The 17,135-nt window shown below is 38.9% G+C and overlaps 1 protein-coding gene across 3 annotated transcripts in view; it reads right to left on the bottom strand.

Annotated features, from left to right (window-relative positions):
- Positions 1–17,135, bottom strand: part of lamb2l (laminin, beta 2-like) — a 96,870-nt gene that overhangs the window by 59,727 nt on the left and 20,008 nt on the right. For all 3 annotated transcript variants that reach the window (XM_047366677.1, XM_047366686.1, XM_047366696.1), the window contains one exon: positions 8,045–8,214. In XM_047366677.1, the coding sequence (XP_047222633.1) occupies positions 8,045–8,214 (170 nt within the window). The remainder of the gene's footprint in view (positions 1–8,044; positions 8,215–17,135) is intronic.

Raw genomic sequence — 17,135 nt, 5'->3', positions numbered from 1 at the left:
TTATCTAAATAAATCTTTTCATTAATTTGCATTAATGGATCAACTGAATCTGGTATCACTGTTGCCTTGCAGCGAGAAGGTCCTGAGTGTGACTCCAGGCCAGGGGTCTTTCTGCATGAAGCTCTCTAGGTATTCTGGCTTCCTTCCTCAGTCCAAAAACATGACTGTTACGTTAACCGGTCTCTCTAAATGCCCCCTAGGTAAAAATGGGTGTGAAAATGGATGGGTTGAATTGAGTGAATTTGGACTGAACTGAATTCTAAATAAGGGAGCATAAATTGGACCTTAGTCCAATAAAGTTCCCCAAGGTCCCCTGACACTCTAAACACCTCAAAAAGTCAAAATAAGGCCTAAATGTCTGAACTCTGAGTGAAATCATTCATTGAGTTATTCTGACATTTTTGTAACAGGTTAAGAAAATACAAAGCCTCCTGTGTATTCTGTGCTAAATCTTTTTGACTGGTTGTTTAAATGTTGGCCATGTTGTAAAGATCTGTCTGAAACAAAAAAAGGCAAAAAAAAAACAAAAAAAAACTTTTCCAGGGAAGTAGAGCAGAAACAGCTAGACAGTAAAATCATATGAGTGGAGTACAAATGGCAGGAGAGATTGGACCATCATTAAAGATAAGCATGAAGAGCAAAAGGCAGTATTTTTTATGAATGCGGTGGTGCAGTACAGACAGGAGGTCAGGGCATCCAGTACATTTTTGGGCTGCTGCACATGTGGGCAGGATAGATGAGAGAAAAACAACGTGTTGGGGTTGAGACAGCTACAAAGACTATTATAATAAAGAAAAGTCTGATTTAACAAAATAAATCAATTCACTTAATTTCTAAATGTTAACATAAGGAGAAACAGCTCAGGTGAAAGCAGAAGACTAGTTATTAGGGTTATAGAAAATACCTTTTCTGTTTGATCACACCAGCTTTTTACAGAATACACAACTTAATATTTTGCTAAGTATTCACACCCCTAGAACCTTTTCACATTTTGTGATGTTACAAACACAGACTTCATTGATTTAATTAGGATTTCTGTAATATATTAACATAAAATGGTGCATAACTGCAAAGCGAAAGGAAATGTTTTTCAAGCATTTGTATTCCATCAACACTTTGTAGAACCACCATTTGCAGCAGCAGGTTTTTTAAGCTTATGTGTAGCTCAAGGTCTCTCAGACTGGGACATAGAGCATTTGCAAGAGCAATTTTCTAGCCTTTAAACAGATTATGTACTAGATTTACATCTGTATTTTGAGCCTTCAAGCACACAAATACAGTTTGATCTAAACCATTCCATGGTGGTTCTGGATGTATATTTAGGGCCTGTTGTCCTACTGGAATTGGACCAGCTTCCCTGCAGACGTAATCCCCAGAGAATCATGCTGCCACCGCCGTATTTAACCACAGGAATAATGTGGTCAGGGTTAAGTGCAGTGTTATTTTACTGCCACCTGTTTTGCATCTTGGCCAAAAAATGTAACTGACCAGCACCGTTTTCCAAAGGTTTGCTATGTCTCCTACATGATTGTGGCAAACTGTAAGCATGAGTTCTTATGGTATATTTGTGGGACAGATTTGAGGAGTGTATGCCTCTTTGCAAAGTTACCATGTGCATCTAGGCTGTTTCTCTGATTTATGCTCTCTTTTACCAGTCTGTTTGATATACAGTCATGTCTTGGTAGGTTTGCAGTTGAGCCATTCCCTTTTCATTTTTTCATTCTTGATAATGTGTGTTCATTAAAGTTCCCTAACAAACCTCTGAGGGCTTTACATAACAGCTGCATTTATACTGAGATTACACACAGGAGGGTTCTATTGTTTATACTGATTAGGTAGTTTTTGGCACTGTGGTTTATTTAGGGGTATCAAAGTTAAAGGTGCTAAATTCAAATGCACATCACACTTTACAGATTTTCATTGCAAGGAAAGTAGAAAATAATGCATCATTTTCTTTTCACATTAACATCGAAATCAATGTGACGTCAAAAAAAGGAGATTGTTTCTCAGTTTTTTTTGAGAGAAACATTCGCTTGAAAGAGTTTGGATGTGGGAAAAGGGGGGGGGGGGGGGGGGGGTTGCAATTGAGAAGAGGCCTTGGAGAGGGGCACAGAGAGAACGAACAGGGGCTAAACAGAGAGATGAGGGTAAGTTGGCACAGAGAACCAGTGGATTCCAGGGCAGGGTCTCTTAATTAGGCTGTTGTCAAGGGTGATTAAGCTGCCAACAACATGGCTGTGAAATGGGCTCAGCTGAGTTGGTCAAAGAAAGCATGCTCATGGATGTGCACGACAGGATGTGCACACGTGCCATGTTTTACATGTGTATGCCATTGTGCGCACGTCCAAAGAATCACGCCCATCCTACCAATACAATATTCCTTAGAACTTTTGAAAGACACAATTTCAAATGCATTATGCAAATGTGGATGTTCAAAAAACATACTACTTGTAAGAACCAAGTCGAAACACTTAGGCTCTGATGCCTAAAAATGAAGATATAACAGTCTGATACGAATGAAACTTGTCTTTCAGGCAAAACTGTATTGCTGATTTTGCATTAAAGACCCTCATCTCGTCTTCTCAGCTCTTATTTTTCTCCCATTAGTCAAGCCTGGTCAACTTAACTAAAAGTTTTTTGTTCCAAAAATGCACCGCTTAAAGCCTGAAGCTGATTTGACAACACTTTTATGTTGTACTATGAAGGTAGTTTTACAAAAAATAGAAAGTACATCCCACCTTCCTCATTCCTCTCTACCTCAACTCAGGTTGTGTAACTGAGACTTTGCTGCTATTATTACCTCAGAGATTTTTAGCCGCACAAGATTTTCTCTTTTCTTTGCTTTTTGTCCTTTTCTCTTTGTTTACGCCCCGTTCCTCACATTTCTTCTCCTTAATAGTTGGCAAAAAGCAAGTAGTAGGTAGTGGTTACAGCTTTAACTCCACTGAGGAAGTGAGCTGAAATGTAGTAGACTTCCAAACAACCAGCTTAAATGTCCCCACTCTATAGAAAACTAGAAAAAAGAGCCATGCAATCTGATCTAGAGAGAGAAGAAAAACACTACCTAGAAGACATGTCAAACATGAGTGACAGATGAATGTGTAGACATTTAAAAGCTGAAAGACGAATGTTTTCTGCCGTGCGCTAAAATGGCTTCAGACATACCAGGCTGTCACAATATCCTCACCTGTACTGTAGTAACTACGGGTGTAGTAAGCACAGAACGTCAATTATGTTCACCTCGAAGTTGACAGTGCTGAATATTTCTGCCCTGTAGCAATGGAAGTGCAGGCACAAACATGCAGCCGTGCGGAAATGTACGGATGTGAGAGAAATGAATGTAAACAAGATGGTGAACATGCCAGGAGTGTAATGTGAAGGAATGCAGGGAAAAAAGCTCCTTGCTGCAGAGGTGAAGGAGAGGCTGTCTCAGCGGAGTGTCCCACTTCACCAAGGTGTTGACAGAAGTGGAACACAAATATGCTTGTTTTCCTTTCTGTCTCAGTGTTTCAGTTTATCATGTTTTTCTTGACATTGCGGATGGCAGCAACAAGTTCAAATATTTGTAAAACAAAAGCCTTTCTCAAATGTACAACAAAATATTTCGCAACTTGTTAAAAAAGAAAAAGATATATGAGATTTTCTACAGCTGATATAAGTCAATACTAAAAAAACTGGGCAGTTCAAATTATTCAATCGCTTCGAATGAATATGGATATATTTATCTTTCAATGTTGCTAATGACATTTATGCATCAATATTTTGATTTTAATACAAAGACACATACATAAAGAGAAGAAACTCATGACAATGATTCATAAATATGTTCTTTCAATAAATTCTACTTCAGTCACAGGTTTTGAAACCTTACCTTAAAATGGCGGTACATTTTGACATCGGTAACTGGCCTATGCCCAGCTACTGAGATAGCAGAATGAGTAGATTATTTCTGTGTCTCTACAGATCTGGTGGTGGAGACTTTTCAGTTTCACCGGTATAGAAGATAATTTTGGACATACCTACGAGACCCTTTTAAAGCGCAGAACTTGTTGGTCTAAAAGCTAAAGTTCACTGAAGATGTGCTAAATATCTAGTAACACACCTAAAGATACATTGTTTTTTAATACAAATACATATTTTTTTATTTGTGTGTTAGAGGTGTTCTGTGAGATACGTATGTAAGGTCATAAAACACATTGGACTAGTTGTCTGGGCAAAGATTGGGATGGCTATATGAAATTACACATAAAAAATATCCTCAGATTTCTTTCATACTTGAAAATGCACCACGACACGACCAAAAAGACAACTGATCAACAGTCCCTGACATTTTAGCTTATGCACCCTTCCTGTTAGAAAGCTTTATTACATAGACTGATTGTCCCTGTGTCCAAAATATTAGTGTTCGCCAATTTTAGTTAAAGGTGGCACTTTTTTCATCCATTTGTTTATGTCACAAAGGAAAGATGGGAGTTGCTCACAGAACAGTGAGTTTATCTATTGAAAATGGCAAATACAATACAAACCATAAAGAGCCTTCACATAAAACTGAAGATCTTAAACGTTTCTCTAATGGAAACTAGATTCTACAGCAGCAATGCAGAAGTCAAAGAAGTCAACTTCTGCTCAGAAACAAAACAGGAATTAAACACATGGAGCATAAATTAGCCCTGTGGAGGGAATTTAGGAATATGTGTTAGGTCAAGATGACCAGTGGCTCACTTCTATCCCACTCTGATAGTAGATAAGTACTACTATCAGAGGATTTAATAGCAACCAGTTTTGTTTTGCTTCTACATTATCTGAAACCAAGGCTGTTGAGTAGAGAGTATAAATGAATCTGTCTTTGTTATATCTTCTGATTTCTTTTTGCCTCAAATTCTTAGCGAGAGACTCTTCTTTGTGAGGTCTGCACACATAATGTGTTCCTACAGTGGGGGGAAAAGTACTTAATACACTGCCAATTCTGCAGGTTTTCCCACGTGCAAAGCAAAGTCTTTAATTTTTATTATAGGCACATAGGCAAAAATCCAGAAAATCACATTGTGATTTTTAAGTTTAATTAGCATTTTATTGCATGATATAAGTATTTGATGACCTAACAACCAGTAAGAATACCGGCTCTCACAGGCCTGTTAGTTCTTCTTTAAGAAGCCCTCCTGTTCTCCACTCATTATCTGTATTAACTGTTTGAACTCGTTATCTGTATAAAAGACACCTGTCCACACACTCAATCAAACAAACTCCAACCTCTCCACAATGGCCAAGACCAGAGAGCTGTGTGAGGACATTTGGGGTAAAATAGTAGACCTGCACAAGGCTGGGATGGGCTACAGGAAAACAGCCAAGCAGCTTGGTGAGAAGGCAACAACTGTTGGAGCAATTATAAGAAAATGGAAGAAGTTCAAGTTGACGGTCAATCTCTCTCGGCCTGGGGCTCCATGCAACATCAATTATCTTGAGGAAGGTGAGGGATCAGCCCAGAACTACACAGCAGGACCTAGTCAATGACCTGAACTTGGACCTGGACCACACTCTCAAAGGAGACCATAAGTAACACACTATGCCGCCATGGATTAAAAACCTGCAGTGCACACAAGGTCCTCCTGCTGAAGCCAATGCATGTCCAGGCCCATCTGAAGGTTGCCTATGACCATCTGGATGACTCAGAGGAGGAATGGGAGAAGGTCATGTGGTCCGATGAGACAAAAATAGAGCTTTTAGGTCTAAACTCCACTCATTGTGTTTAGAGGATGTAGAAGGATGAATACAACCCCAAGAACACCATCCCTACCATGAAGCAAGGAGGTGAAAAAATCATTCTTTGAGGATGCTGTTCTGCAAAGGAGACAGGATGACGGACTGCACCGTATTGAGGGGAGGATGGATGGGGCCATGTATTGTTAGATCTTAGCCAACAACCTCCTTCCCTCAGTAAGGGCATTGAAGAAAAGTCGTGGCTGGGTCTTCCAGTATGATAATGACTCAAAGCACACAGCCAGGGCAACTAATTATTTTCCCCTTTTTGCCATAACCATTATTTCTTTTTACTGGAGAAGAGGCAGATGAGGTAGTTCCTTAAGAAAAGCTGTGAAGACTCCTTATAGAGCAATCAGTAATGAGAGGCTTTGGTGTCTTTTATTTGAATAAATGCATTCTGTCTAACCTGTCTAATCGACTGGGTTTGTTTTAGCAAAAAGCTCAGATTGTTCTTGGAAGCTGCTTGGAACTTGCAGCAGCTCACTTCACTTTTTAAAAGAAAGATTTTATAAATCTTCATCTATACAAAGTTCCTAAAATCTGACTGCACAATCCTTTAACAGACACACACCTTTTAATATCCACCACAAAATATGATATCCTGCAATTCAAGAACCATTATTCAATAACTTGTGTAGATCTGGGTGCAGAAATGACTGTAGGACAATTTAGACAGGTAATATATGAAAGGGTCCCAATTCTGGCCATTTTCAGTGGACAGACAGTCCAGTGTTGATAAACATGGTGGTTGTAGAAAACTGTGATATAGATTTCATACAGCTGTTTATTCAAAGGTTTGGTGACCTCGCACACATCTCTTTCGTCTTGGATGAACAAGTCAAATAAAGTCTGTGAAAATGTATTTCTTGGTTTTTAAATATCAAACCTGCCAAAGATAAAGATTTAATAGACACATATAAGAAGGCAAAATATCAGATCATCATGCTGTAGGGAATCAAATAAAACCAGTAAAATATTGTGCAGAACTGCATTGGCCAATATGATGTCCCATGTGTTCTCAGGGGAATACAGAAAAGTTCTGACAGCCAGTCCAAGACAGAACATTCTGCCCCATCAGTAACCCCAAAGACTTGCCTTACTGTGGACAATGTTTGGATTTGCATCTTCCCAATGTGCTATTAAATTGTTCTAATGTCCAAAATCGAAACTTAGATAGAAGCACTTCTTTAAATGCGGTTCTACATATTACATTATATTACATTATACATCATATTATATTATAACTCCATAATGACATACCTTGAACAACAGACAATATATAACATCTATAATAGCTGCTAATTGTAGCATGTACATTTTTTTCCTGTGTTCAAATACAATCCGCAGCTGCAGGTAGTTTAAATAATCTGTTCTGTTGTGATGTTCTGATGATCTGTTGTGTTTAATATCCTACTAGGTCAATTAGCCATTAATTATGCACAGAGTCCATATTCAGACTCTAACTTAAAACACAACAGTCATTCTTCTGAGAAATCCTGAGCTGAAACACAGCTGGCTAATAATATTCTTTGTCAAAAGCTACATTTGTTTCTAGTGTCCTCTGTCCTTCCATATTTGTACAGTTTTAATATTTTATGCATTTGCATGAAATCTCCCATAATATGTCAGCTACAACAATGACACAACTAAAAGAAATACCAACAATAAACATATCACTTCAAATTTTGCTCTTATTTTGCATGCAATCACACAAGTGACAACCCGAAAGAGAAAGGTTTGACACTAGGAAGTAGAAAACAGACACTGCTACAAGTTTCCAGAGAGCATGGTTGGAGAGAAGGTGTGACTGATAGTGTGGGTACATCTGGTGCCAGGGGAGCTCCGGATAGGCCTCGCTCATCATACTACTAACAAACAAACGGATGAACAATTACTTATGAAGTGGTGGAGAGTGACTGACGGAGGAGAACAAAAAAAGAAAACATAACAGCAGTTTTTTTCCATTCCTCCTGACAGCAAGGTTCCACGTATATATATATAGAGGACTGATGAGATGATCACAATGAGGTCAGTTCAGGATTCAAGCTTAGATCACATCGCGAGAGGCACTATTGCCTCAGTAAAGAAATTAATGTAAACCAGCAACTCATTCTGACACAACATGCACAGTAATAATAAGCCACATAACTTGTAATTATCAAAACTGATCTGGAATAATTAAGTGCAATTATCCCATTTGATTCCCACTTTTATGTTCTAGGCTTTCTTTCAGAGAGAGAATTTAGTCCAGTTTTTCCCAGTAAGGGTGCACTTATTTCCTCACCTGCAGGTGGCTGACAATGCAGAACTGCTCCGGTCTGTCCAGACCGCACGTGGAGGTGGCGGTCAGGTTGATAGCCCGTCCAATCAAAAGGTTTCCTGTTGCAGGATAACAGCTTCCCTCAGTGCAGCCATGAGGGCTCGATGGGAGCTCCTGACCAACTGCCCTCAGAGCTGTTGAAGGACACAAAATACACAGTGGCTGTAATTATAATACAATTTTCCATTTGATGATCTGGAAGTGCACACAGCAAGAATATGCGATCTCAATGTATTCATTACATTTTAATTTCTTTCAAATAGGCTTTTACGTAACCCAAAACTTTCTCCACAATCAGAACTTACTTTGAGATTAAGAGCACATGAAACTGAAGTTGTAAATGGGTTTGACAAAGGTATACAACTATACTCTTAAGTGCATCTGACATTTTGAGAAAATTATACCTTCTGCTACTGCTAAATCACTTAACAGAACACATACTGTGCATGTAAGCTTTCTGTTCAAAAATAAAGACTATAGGTACTGTATGAGTATCAGTGCAGAACAGAATCATATAGTCATTGTATCCTATCCTGTGGCTAGTTGTTCCACAGCTGCTTTAGATGGTCTGCGGGTTCCGGCATATTGGCACTGATTCAAAGATGACGTGCTATGTATGAACAGGCGTTATCTTGTTGAAACACTGGATCAGGTATTGTCTCATTAGGGGTAAGACAGGTTGTCACTGGCATCCCAAAAGGTTTCTTCAGAGGACATAAGGTAATTCACTATGGTTCCTAAAATCATAATACCAAAAGCAAAGCCAGCATGTCTCCACACATCTTCAGCACATTTCAGAGCATAATTATATGATATGCCGGTAAACATGACACCGCTCTTTACAGCTAATTATGAAGCAAAGGTCAAGAAGACAAACAGGCATGAAATCTGTGTCAAACATTTTCTCTACACTGCTGGTTCACTGGGAAATCAGCTGGTGACTGGTATTTGGTTTAAAAGTTGTTAGTGAGTAAAGGAGACTCAAAGTTAGCTATTTTCACTATCAGTGAGGTGTTTAAAATGAAGTCAGGGGAAGCACAGAAATGAAAGAAGAAAACTACTTTCTACAACACATCAAGATAGGCAGCGGATCCTTCAGGGTGCGAGAGAGAGCAAGAGTTTCAGCAGATAACAAGAAGGCTGCATGTAATACAGTCAAGTTGCTTTGAGCTTTATCCACTGTCTGTAATGGAACATGAAGGATGTGGAAATGCTGGAAATCTTTTGGAAATATCAGAGTTAAGGTCAGAATCAATATTCCCAAGGGAATTCACACACTGACTATTGCTTTTGTAAAGCCAAGGGGTGTGTGATGATGCATCCAAGCTCACGAGACAATACAAAATGTTGATTTCAGAGGAATAAGACAAGACGAGATTTTGGAGATAGTTTTGGGAAAACTATAAATATAAATATTTTGTTTACACGAATTGGAATTTTGACAACTATAAATGACAAGTAAATATTTTTTTTAATGCAGGTCTTAAATCCTAGTTATAGTTTATATAGTTAGAGATTTTAGAGAAACATTGGAATCGGCCTTAGGGCTGCCACAATTCTTTAAAGTGATCAGTGACAGTGACTGTACTAATCTTCCAATATCAATACTGCTGCTTAATGAGCTGGGTAATAAAAAGGTTGAAGTGTTCTAAAGTGAGGAGGTACACAGGGTTAGTATGCACAGTAAGGTTTCATTACAAACTGCAGCAGTGGAAATGGCATGCATGAGATGGATGAATCCAAAAGAAAAACAAAAACCTACCCAATGTTTTCTTAGAGCTCCTTAATGCAATCTGAGGCATGAAAAGTTTTCATGTATGCTATATTATTCTTTGTGCACCGGAGAGGCACCAGCCCACCTGGTGCCCTGCAAGAATAATGGGATAAGGACAATGGATGGATGGATGGATGGATGGATGGGTTCTGCTGAGAGATTACAAACTGTAAAAGTGTATATGCTTTATGTAACTTTGATTAGTCAGTGTAAAAATCCACAGAATTGTGTTCACATAGCCCACTAAGGCCCTGTTTACACAACACCGATCACTTGAAAAAGATCTGTTAATTACAATCTCAATTCACACGGCGACAGTAGATGTGAAAATAGAAAATTAGTACTTTGTTGGAGAACCGTTGTTAGATTCAAAAGAGTCAGCAGCATAAGTAAGTACTCTGCAATCTGCCATTTTTATTGATGACATCTTCGTCGTCTGTGGATTTTAAACTGGTCAGCAGTCGAGATGCATTTCAGGCACACCATATGACGCAGATGGTTGCGTACAATATTTCAAAATGGTATCTATCCTAATTGTGCGATTAACTTCATTAATTCCAGATTCAATCCAGCATCAGAGTAGGCAGGCCACATTGATGTTATAGTAACCTTTGTTTGTATTACCTTTAAGCATTTGACTAATTGTGTGTTGGTGCTCGGGTGTGTATGTGTGTGTGTATGTGTGGGCATATGTGTAGAAATAGATGTATCTGTTTCCTGGAAGTGTACATCTGTACAACAAAGGGCAGATAGATTTGGCTCTGGAACGCAGGAGCAGTCCCGAGCAGCTAGATATAAACCCCAGGTCAACCGTATGCGCAGTACAACAGTAGGCGGCCAGCAAGGCACAAGAGCAGCAGCCGCCATGTCAAAGACACACAGAGCGAGAGGCAAGGTACCAAGCCCCCCCGACCCAGCCATATACCCCCCCCCCCCCCCCCCCCCCCCCCCCCCCCCCCGGCAGCCAACACAGATTGTGACGTTTGTAGAGAAAACACTTGCGCATAAAAAAAAAAAAAGTTGAAGCGCAACTAAACATTTCTATTCTTACCAGAAACCACTGTTGTGTAGACAGGTTCAAAGTTTGAAGTTGTTTTACCATAATATAAATCCTCTTTTGTCTTGGCCCTGCTCATACTAGCCACTAGCTCTAAAAACAATCTCTGTTTTATCCCAATGAAGAAGGTAGCAGAGATATTTACCGGAAGTAAGATATTTACTCTTCATAAGCTCCTAATACAACCCCACTTCAATGAGTCTTTGTTCACAAATAGTCTGATTAATCTCTGTAAGAATTTCTCTGGTATTTGTTTGATTTCTTGTTTAATTTTGTTTGGAGAAAATAATTTTTCAGTTTTACAGATTTGGTTACCTCAGCTGTTTTACTCCAAAAAAAAAACTTTAGTTCATTCATTTATTTTCCTTGTGACTCTCATGTGACTCTTCCATTCATTTCTTAGTGTTTTAAGTTTCCCAATAAAAATACAGTAGTCTATGCTTTAAAAAACACGTGAAGCTTTACAGCAAAAAATGACAGAGGATGGAATATCTTAGAGGAACTTCATCTGCTGATCTGGAGACAATAGAGAGGTAGACATGCTGAGGCATGATAGGAAAGTCATAGATGGTTTGTAATGGAATCAAAAGCGTCTTGTGGGGGCAAAACATAATTGTGCTTTCAAAGGTGTGTGATTTGTTTTTCAATTCCTAGCATTATGATCTTTCACCCTAAACACTTTTTAAAACAAGCCATTTGTCCCTCTATATTATTACACCCATGGTCTACAGCTGCTTATCATTGCAGGGCCGGGGAGGCAGGATAAACCCTGGACGGGTTGCTAGTCCATCACAGGACAACAGAGAGACACACATGATATACAAACTTGCACACACATACTATGGGAGGAAGCTGAAGTAGCCAGGAAGAACCCATGCATCCACAGGGAGAACATGCAAACTCCAAGGAGAAAGAGCCCAGGTTGAGATTCAAACCCAGGACCTTCTTGCTGCAAGGCAGCAGTGCATGCAGCATAGTTATATATCTTTGCACCTTACTTGCAGCAAATCATAGGAAACACTCTCTTAGAGCAGTTCTGTATGTGAACTGGCACTGTATAAATAAAATGAAGTGAATTAAAACATTTTTAATTTTAGAAGTATTATAAAAAAACTATGTCACAAAGCGGGCTGCACAGTGGCGCAGTTGGTAGCACTGTTGTCTTGCAGCAAAAAGGTCCTGGGTTCGATTCCTGGCCATGGGTCTTTCTGCATGGAGTTTGCATGTTCTCCCCATGCATGCATGGGTTCTCACTGGGTACTCCAGCTTCCTCCCACAGTCAAAAGACATGCCTGTTAGGTTAATTGGTAACTCTTGCCCTTAGGTGTATGAATGAGTGTGTGCATGGTTGTTTGTGTGTTGCCCTGCGATGGACTGGCAACCTGTCCAGGATGTACCCTGCCTCTCGCCATAGACTGCTGGAGATAGGCACCAGCTCCCCCACAACCCACTATGGAATAAGCGGTAGAAAATGACTGACTGACTATGTCACAAAGCATTTGGAGGTTGCAAAAATATAGCCTAGCCATTACTGTACATTTTCATTTCATTTTTTACAAATATCAGTGTACAGAAGTCACAATAAAACTCCCCAGTGGTAATATTGATTTGACTATTTATTTCATTTATTCACAGATAACATGAATATTTCATGTATACATAAGAAATCTTATATTGTTACCCCCTTTCCTCAAAAGAAAAAAAAATTGCAAAAAGAAAAATATAATTGTATAATGCAACCCCAACACTTTTTTTTTTTTTTTCGGTGGAAACTGTACGATAAATATCCTTCCATTGGAAATTCTGAGTTATTCCTACCATGTTTCTGAACCTGCAATAATGCTACTTTTTCTGTTTTAAATAGTTAAGTAGACTTTTATTTTTGTTGCATTGGCAAATAAACTATTACTGAAATAAATAATAGATAATGTCCCACAGATATTGATGTTATCCTGAAATCGCTCCTTTGTGTTGTTCTCACAATCGGTATTTACAGAGAGTAAATGTATATCTATATCATTGTCTACATTGTATATTTTATAATCTGAGTCAATATCTATATCTGTAACTATATTTCAGTAATGCTAAACTCCCTTATACTCATATGTGAGGGAGTTTAGCAAAATCAACACTACTATGCAAAAAGACCCAAAGACAAACTGGCAGGCACATTAAGAATAACTGACTGAAGATGCTTCAGGTTATTTTCCATCAGTCAGAGACATCCTGTAGGGAATTACACTGCAGCAGCATTAATCAACACACACATTAAACCTTTAAAATAGTTTCTTTGAAACTAACCAGAAGCAGAGAATCCATCATAAACTTTAGCCCACAGTTATTGACTTAGCTTCAATGGATACACCTATTAAGGAAATCAATTTTTTTCCGACATCATGACAAACTCTCAGGAAGATTGTGACGTCATGCCAGCTTCTGATTTTTCCATCAATGGCACTTCGGAAAATGTCAATTAATATGTGTAATCTTGTTTAATGTAACAAAGACATGGTTCTATAGTCATTTTCTGTTGAGCCTTTTTATCTTTTTCACTAAACTGAATACAGAATCTCTTCCATTCAATCATAACACTCACACACATACAAGTGCAAACACACACACACACACACCCGTGTTTTACTATCTTTATGAGGACTTTTCGGTTACTTCCATTGACTTCCATTCATTTTCCTTGATTTTTAGTGCCTAACCCTGACCCTAACACTAACCCTAACCCTAACCAGTTAATACCTCACCCTCACCCTAACAATAACTCAATTCATACCCTAGTCCTAAACCTAACCCCTGTCCCAAGAACGGAATTTGAAAAAGTGAGGACCAGGAAAATGTCCTCACTTTGTCAAAATGTCCTCACTTTGCGATAAAAATACGAAAAATGGTTCTCACTCAGCAACAAGTACAAGAGTACAAGAACACACACACACACACACACATAGCAGTAAATGCCTTGGCTGGAATTCAAGTACAAGGTTCAATGTGAAGGATTTTCTGAATTCCTGTGAAACCTTAGCAGTGGCTGGCCAGCCAGCGGGAACGACCAACATTTCTGATCCACTTATCAGAAAATATGAATTATTCCGCAACATTGGACAGCAGAGGGTATACTGTGTGTAGAGCTATCTATTTCAAATTTAACAATAGCAAGAGAAGACAACATGCTGAGAAATGTGTGGATGGCAGACCGAAATGGGACACACCCTGGCCAAACAGAAAATACAGCTCAGTGCAGCAATGAGACTCCAACAGGAAGCACAGATACAAGAAAATAATAACAAGGTCAGTTTAAACGTTTATCAGTGTTGAGGCTGGAAGTATTGCGCCATGGTCCCTCCCTTCTATTCAAACAGCCCTGACAAAGATTACAGAGGGTGACTGAGAGCTACAACAGCGTTTCACCTGACCTCACTCTATAGGTATTACTTTACACAGGTTCTTTCTCCAGTCAAACAACTCCATAAAGACTCCATAAAAGACTCCATAAAACTCCACATAGAAAAATTATCCAATGCTTAAAAGAAGATAAGCTTGATTTTTTTTGGTGTTATTTATTGTGTGCTTTTTTTCACTAAACAAAGGCAATACTGAGGAGATAAGCACAAACATTAGAAGAACATGAACATACAAATTGGCACCAGAAAATAGAAGAGAAGCAGAGACCAACACAAAAACTATGCGGAAGATGCATGCAGGCAAATAATGTAATTTCTGAATTAGTGCCACCATTTCTTCTGTTTGTTTTGCATCGGTTAAATTTTTCACCACCGCACAGGTTGTTGCTGGTGGGAAATTTTGTCACTGATTGAGAAAGCGATAGGGGTATCCTTCAGATGTGTTGTGATCTCTCTGTCTCCAACTCTGTCTAGACACGTACCCCTCAGCTTTTCTCATAAATTAGCCGGAGTTTTAATCACTGAATGAGTTTATGTTTCGACACAGACCACACACACAAGGAGCGTTGCTTAAAGTATGCCTATATTACAAGCTTCATGTCTACTTTATGTCAAATGGATTTCTTCAAATCTGCTGGACTCAGACGTATTTGAATAGTGTTTGAGGAGGTAATTACAAGGCTAAACCACTGTGAAACTCCCATGAAGCTATTTTTATTCTTCGAGGCAGACTTCTAGGCTCTGAGATGTCAGAAATGGATTGTCTGAAGAACCTAAAGCTACGACCCTATTTCTGAATAAAGAGCAGTGATGTGGTAATGGACCAGAAAACAAGAAACAAACGAAGAGCAAAAACAAGTACATTTTCTACATAGTGACACTTCTTCATTTGAAGACAAAGGTTTTAATTTAAAAGTTTATTACGGACTTTTAAAGTGGAACTAAAGCCCATATTAACTTTTTTTTTGCAGATAAAATGGGCTTTGAGAGTGCTAAATTTATGTTGCTGTACAAAGCCTCCTTCAACCCCTGGTGACAAGGGGGGTGAAAAATTCTCCACTCAAAACACAGATCCGTGGCGTGACTGGTCACTCTCCATGTTTAAATATGTCAAATTAAGCTAGCTGCCACTTTCCCTCATCCTCCCGACCACACCCCTGCTTAACCCTCTTCGCTCATCCCCACACTTGGCCATGACCCTCAGTGTCTCTTGGTACCGCCCACTTTGGTGGCATTTTTTTAATGCCACCAAAGTGGTCAGGATTATGGTTTTGCATTGGGTTCAGTACCGATTTAAACTCCACAATACAATTAATTTTAGAGAAAATGTACCAATGTGAATGTGAGCATTAATGCTATGATTATGCTCTACCTAAAGATAGTCAAAGATTCATGAGAAATACCTGGAGTGGAAGAGAAGGAATTGGATATCTGTTCTGAACTGTGATGTTTTAGGTGGACGTCCATGTCTTGGTAAGTTTGCAGTTGTCTCATATGTTTTCCATTTTGAGATGAGGGACTGAACAGTCCTCTAGGAGATGTTCACAGCTTGGGTTATTGTTTTATAATCACACCTTGCTTTCAACCTCTCCACAGCTTTATCTCTGACCTGACTGCTGTTCTTTGGTCCTCATAAAGCTGTTTGTTCTCCAGTGTTCTCTAACAAACCTCCGAGACTTTCACAGAACAGCTGGATTTATAATGAGATTAAATTACCCACAGAAAGACTCTCTTTAATAATCAGGGGACGTCTGAATGCAGTTGGTGGTAATAGATTTTTTTAGGGGTATCAGTTTGGTGTACACACCAAACCTTCTAATTTTTGTCAAAGCTTTAGAAAACATTGCATCTTTTTCCTTCCACTTCACAATTATACACTACTTAATATTAGTAAAAATGATTATAACATGACAAAATGTCAAAGAAAAAGTAAGGGAGTATAAACACTTTGCAAGGTGCAATAACAACAGTGAGCATGTGTTACATTTCTCGGTGGAAGAACTTTGAAAATGTTCTTACTAAAAGTAAGATGCTATGTCCCTCTGTTCATGTAACTGTACCCCAATTCATTATGGACTTCCACACAGTGCCTTGCATGGACCAGTATCTTTCACTTTATGCATAATGGTCATACATTCTGTAGTGGAGGAAACAACAATCACCCATCAGCCAATAAGGTAAGGTAAGGTAAGTTTATTTATATACCGCTTTTCAGCAACAAGACACTCAAAGCGCTGTACTGAGTACTGAGGTTGATTACCATGGAGACTTAACGCGGACTGGTGGACGGACAGTACTACTGACTTTTTAGGCAACTCCTCTGGCAACTTGGACTTCAAGTGTTTTTAAGGTACTGCTCCATTTCAAAGTGCTGTATGACCTGCTACTCCTGAAGGACGACTCCTTGTCATCATTGTACACCAGACAACAGAAGTGCAATAATGTTTCAGTACAAAAAATGACTTGTCCCTGGTTATACTGGTCCTTCTCAAAACATTAGCATATTGTGATAAAGTTCATTATTTTCCATAATGTCATGATGAAAATTTAACATTCACATATTTTAGATTCATTGCACACTAACTGAAATATTTCAGGTCTTTTATTGTCTTAATACGGATGATTTTGGCATACAGCTCATGAAAACCCAAAATTCCTATCTCACAAAATTAGCATATCATTAAAAGGGTCTCTAAACGAGCTATGAACCTAATCATCTGAATCAACGAGTTAACTCTAAACAGCTGCAAAAGATTCCTGAGGCCTTTAAAACTCCCAGCCTGGTTCATCACTCAAAACCCCAATCATGGGTAA

This window comes from Girardinichthys multiradiatus, chromosome 1, assembly GCF_021462225.1.
Source record: "Girardinichthys multiradiatus isolate DD_20200921_A chromosome 1, DD_fGirMul_XY1, whole genome shotgun sequence".
Taxonomy (NCBI): domain Eukaryota; kingdom Metazoa; phylum Chordata; class Actinopteri; order Cyprinodontiformes; family Goodeidae; genus Girardinichthys; species Girardinichthys multiradiatus.
This window is presented reverse-complemented; position numbering and strand designations above follow the sequence as displayed.